This window comes from Melitaea cinxia, chromosome 1, assembly GCF_905220565.1.
Source record: "Melitaea cinxia chromosome 1, ilMelCinx1.1, whole genome shotgun sequence".
NCBI lineage: Eukaryota > Metazoa > Arthropoda > Insecta > Lepidoptera > Nymphalidae > Melitaea > Melitaea cinxia.
In genome coordinates, this window is record NC_059394.1 from 13,357,271 (window position 1) to 13,362,632 (window position 5,362).

Here is a 5,362-nt window from a genome sequence, read left to right on the forward strand (position 1 = left end):
CGCTTAATACAAAAGCGGTTTTAAAAAGGTAAAGGCAAAACGGTTTAAGTGACAATCATATCGTTTCTTCGTAGCTGCCAAATAAGTTTAAGCGCATTATCTGAAACTTTTTAATGTAAAGCAAAAAGTTTTATGCGACATAGTATAGAAATATTAACTGCAAGCTATTTGAGTTATCTTACACCTGCGATAATTTTCACTGAAAGGAAAAATAGTTCAACTGACCCTTACTCTAGAATATTAAATGTTTTATATCTCAATTTTTGTCATCAATATTTAAAATTGGTAGTTAAACCTAAGTTGATTAGGAGATTTGTGTCATTTTTATACACCTTAAGTGCTATTTGGGGTTTTTAAAAATAAATAAAATTCTCTTATTTACCCTGTTTTTATTGAGTTTTATCACAATAATTAAATCAGTCTTATAGGAACTATGAATAATTATCAAACAATAATCATTATCAAACAACCTCTATGAACAGAGTTCTAATAAAAATAAACTTAACTCACTTATTACACTTTAACTTATTAATAATATATTTAGATACTAACGTAACGTAACTTTTTGTTTTTCTTTGCTAATTATAACCTACCTAATATCTATATTTTGTTATTTTCTTTGGTTATTATGACTTACCTACAAATATAATAAACAAAAAAGTAACTATCTCTAGTATAACAGAAATAACAGTAACGCAAATGATAAAATATTAAAGTAACCTATTCATTACTATCTGAACTATCTTCAATGTCGGTGTCCACTAAGACGTCTTTGATATTGACGCTTTCTAATTGTAAATATTCTTTATGGAATATTTTTGGTATGACTCCAGTATCACATAATTTCTTGAGATCGTTATATTTTGCTCTAGTGATGGGTAAACCTGATTTATATTTTTGGTTTATACTTTTTGGTCTAGCTTGTATAGTAATTGTCTCCTCTATTGCATCATCTTTCATACTACATTTTATTTTTAAGATATTTGGAGAAGATTTTTTAAATGTAGCTATTCTTATTTTGCTAATCTTGCCCGATAAGTTACCTTTAAAATATTTGTCTGATATAGCTTCATAATTAAGAAAATCGTCGTAAGTTAGCTGTTCTACTATGTATGCCTCTGGTTCTTTTCGAGCCAATTGGGCTACTGTAGCCCATTGGGAGGGCGCCCAGATTATAGTATTTCTTACCGCCTGTTCTATGGTGGAATGAATGCTGTCTACGGTCATTTCAGTATGCCCAGGCAGAAGATAGTTTAACTGGATCGACTCTAGATTTTTGGCTTGAAGCAGTGCATTATGAACTGCCGCAAGCACAATTTTATTTTTATTTTGACCGGGGCATGAATCTGAGTACAAGATTAAATTTCTTATCGATTTTCTCTCATCGACATCTTGTATATATTTGTTTAAAATAGTAGCGACTTCGTTTGCTCCCCTTTTTGCTTCAGACTCGTTCCAGATGAAACAAAAACCTTTTCTGGTAATGCTCTCATAAAAACACAAATTATATACAGCAAATTTTCTTGCGTAAAATAGTAACATACTGTTACCATGAGGAGTAGTAAGTACTTTTTGTAGATCGAATGATGTACATAGGATGGAAGAATTATCTTTACCTATTTCTCTATGAAATTCTAAACGCTTCTTTGATGCATCTTTTTCTTCTAAATGGGATTTCAGTTCCACACACTCTTCAGGGTTTTGGCCTTCTAAACGTAAGCATATAGTACATTTGTCCTTTTTGGGTACGTGAAACCCGATGTTAAATTCCGTATTGAATATATTACGAAATAATTTTTCACTTACTACGTCCATACCTTTGTTAGTGCGGTCTTCTTTGTAAATGCGATATACGTTTTTTATATTCTTGAGTTCGGTTGGAAGGTATAGCTTTGTGGAATCTTTTCGACAGTAATGTGAGGCCACTGCAGGAAGGTTTTTTATGAAATTTTTTGCCGATTCCTTGATTTCATTTGTCGTTTTATTTACTGGAATATGTTTGCCTCTTGCATCGTCTTTTGAAATTCCTTCTGACAGATTTGACAAAGTATAGTATACGTATCTCTGCGTAATATCAAGAGTATTAAGGAGGAACTTGAGGCAGACCTGGCGGCGACCTTCTCCGTCATTTACGAAGTAGTTGAAAGTGTTGCTTCTGTAGCTAGAATCTTTCGATCTTTTTCGTTTTATGGCTTGTTTCGAAGACATAGCTACTAGCCATTCTTTTTTTCTTTGTTGTGATAATTTCCAATAATATTCAAAAATATTTCTTCTTTTTTCTGTCTCTATTTCTCCACATTTATATGGACAGTTTTTTCCTATGCAAGGATTCGGTTTTAATTCTTTTTCCTTCACAAGTGTACCATCTTTCTTGACATATTGCTCACCCTTCGATTTTGCTTCTTTTTTTTCTTTTCTTTTGTTAGTTCTTTTCTTTTTTAATCCTTCACTCCCTACTTTTCCATCTTCTGTATTTGATCTTTTCTGCTTTCTTTTCTTTTTTTTCTGATTTGGGTCACTAGAAGTAGTTGAAGAACCGTCTGTATCCTTCCAAGACGTTGAATCCCATACAAAGTCTTCATCTTCGCTTAAAAAATCTACATAATTCTTCTTTAACTCAGTTTGTTTTCTTTTCTTTTTTTCTTTGTCTGAAGCTTTTCTTTCTGTTTCCATTTCTGTGTCCTTTTTCACATTGCCGTCTTCTAAAGATTGTCTTAAAATCTCCATGTCTTTGTCTGCATTATCGTCTTCTAACGATTTTTTTAGTTTTTCCATATCCTTTTCTCCAATTACTTCTGTAATTGTTGGGTGAAGACTATCATTACTGACTCTTCTTTTTTCTTGCCTTAGTGACATATTTTCTGTAAATTTTTCCTTTTCAAATTCTTCTATTTCTTTATTAACCTAAAAAAAGTCAAAATAGTAATGTAAATTTCTTTTGTACAACTGTATTTACTAAATCTGTTCATCCCTAGTCTCTGTATTTCCCTAGCCCTACTTGTAATAAATGCGAAAGTTTGTTTGTATGTTCCCTTTTTCGCTTTATATAGCACAGAGGTAGACCATGGTATGAAGAAAGAGCATAGCTTTCATTGACACTTATGTAGCGTGAGTAAAACCGTGTGGCACAGTTAGTACACAGATAAAGAGACAGACATTAGGCCAACTTTAAAACAGTGCTCTTTGTGCAGTCAGGGGTTATAATTATAATGAACCATGTGTGAATCTATCTACAAATTAAGAAAACTGTAAAGAGTTAGGTGCTCTAGTTCTGGAAGAAATACATAAATGTTTAATACTTAACTACACAATAGGTACCCAATCTACTCACACACTATTGGTAAATGTACCTAGTTGATACATTAATAACTAAAAGTAACATAAAATCTTAATATATAAATCCTAATTGATATATGACATACCTCTATGTCAAAATTATTTACACAATTTTCTTTGTCTTCAGATGATGTTCTGTAGCTTCTTGAATCAAGAAATATCTGCGAATCTCCATTTTGACTATTAGAAGGGTGGATGCTTTCCGATGCTTCATGTATATCAGCTAAATACCTTTTAATTTTGTGTTTGTAAAATTTCTGTCTCTCAGAAGTCATAATGATCTAAAACCAATAAATAAACTAAGTAAACACAATACTTAATACAAAGCACTTAAAACAACGTAATGTTAATAATAGGTAATTAGGTTTTTAAGCAGAAGTTTATCGCAATAGGAGATTTTCCATAAAAAAAGTAACGTAGTTACTCAATTACACACAAACATTCTCATTTATAATAATCAATGACATAATAAGGGATAAATACTTACGATTAACTATTAAATAATAAAAACAAACTCAATCGGCGTGTAAGTACGAGCACAAATACTAGCTATCTGCGACTGCGCACGTCCGAACTCGCTCACGCTCGCGACCTGTTTATGCAAGTTATTTTACTATTTGCTCGCGACCGTCTGACGACTGAATCGCCATCGCGTAATAGTCCGGTCACAGCTATCAACTCACGATCGACGATATAAAGTTATAAACTGTGTATTATGTGACAGTAATAAAATGCGCCATATTAAAATAAGTCGGCTTAAATTACAATCATGTATCTTTTAAAAATGGGAAAAACGTTTTAAATCTCAGCTTTTAATTAACTGTTTATCATAAGCGACAATCTTTTAAGACTTTGGTAGATTAAAAATGTTTTAAACGACGTCTGTAGATATATAAAGGAAAGGAAAAAATGTTTGAAGCGTCACTCTGGGTGGAAATCAGTTGCAGGCTAAATAGTTTAACCGACATTCCTCATAGAATTTGGATGCAGGCAAAATGTTTGAAGCGACATCACACCGTGTGAGTAATGGCAGGCAAAATGTTTTAAGCGCCATCACACGGTATAATCAGTGGAAGGCTAAATGTTTGAACCAACATTGGACTGTAAATTTGGGTTAGTAAAAATAGCTTATATCAAGGGTGGGTATAATGATGTCAGGTTTAAGTCCGTCATCGAAAAAAAATATATAAATTAATGTCGGACAATACACTGGCCCTTAGAATTGAATCCTAAAATAGCTTTGTCTCAAGCGCCAAAAAAGTGCTCCGATTTAGACGCTACTGGGCTCAATCGACGCAGAAAAATGCGCTGATTCTGAATATATACATAACTCAATATCACCCAAAATGTCGCTTAAACCTTTTTGCCTTTCACCCCTCGATATGTAATATGCCATACGAATACTTTGTCTTATAATAAAGGTTTTTATGTTAATAACACTCTTTAGAGACTCATTTGCGATTTATATTTTCTTTAAATATTTTTTTACACACACAAGGTAGTCTGTTCGTAAAGTAAGCAAATTAATGCGTGTTGTAGGTAACAGGCGACTCTTATAGCTAAATATTTTTTGTGGTAAATATACATAGAAACAATACATATTTACGACGCCGCGTTGGCGCAACGTTCACAGCCATGGATTGTACCTGTTGCGCTGGCGGTTGCGGGTTTCGACCGGCGGTTGCGGGTTCGAACCCGCCACCCGCGGACCAGAAAATAGGACCATTAACAGACTGCGCCAACCTGAGTAGAATTTTTTTCATCTTCCTTAGAAGGACCGGACCAGGCATGCCTGATCAGGACTAGATAAGGCATGTAACGCAGATGATTTGTCTAGACCTGATCAGGATGAGATGAGATTTCCTAATCTGGACCCGATCAGGAAATCTCATCTCATTCTGATCAGCCGGTTTGGTCCGGTCCTTTTAAAAAACACGAATGTATATTCTTGAAAAGATTCTTTAACAAAAAAAAAGCGAATTGATATTATAAATATGTTACTTTACATAATTATTTTTTCCAATGT

At 33.3% G+C, this 5,362-nt stretch overlaps 1 protein-coding gene across 1 annotated transcript; it reads right to left on the reverse strand.

Annotated features, from left to right (window-relative positions):
- Positions 1–372: 372 nt before the first annotated feature.
- On the reverse strand, positions 373–3,872 carry LOC123657248. The gene is made up of 3 exons (XM_045592826.1): positions 3,824–3,872; positions 3,423–3,617; positions 373–2,904 (listed from the first exon to the last, which is right to left on the reverse strand). Exons 2-3 carry the CDS (start codon positions 3,609–3,611, stop codon positions 721–723), a joined length of 2,373 nt encoding a protein of 790 aa, XP_045448782.1. The 5' UTR covers positions 3,612–3,617; positions 3,824–3,872; the 3' UTR covers positions 373–720.
- Between the last annotated feature and the right edge of the window lie 1,490 nt (positions 3,873–5,362).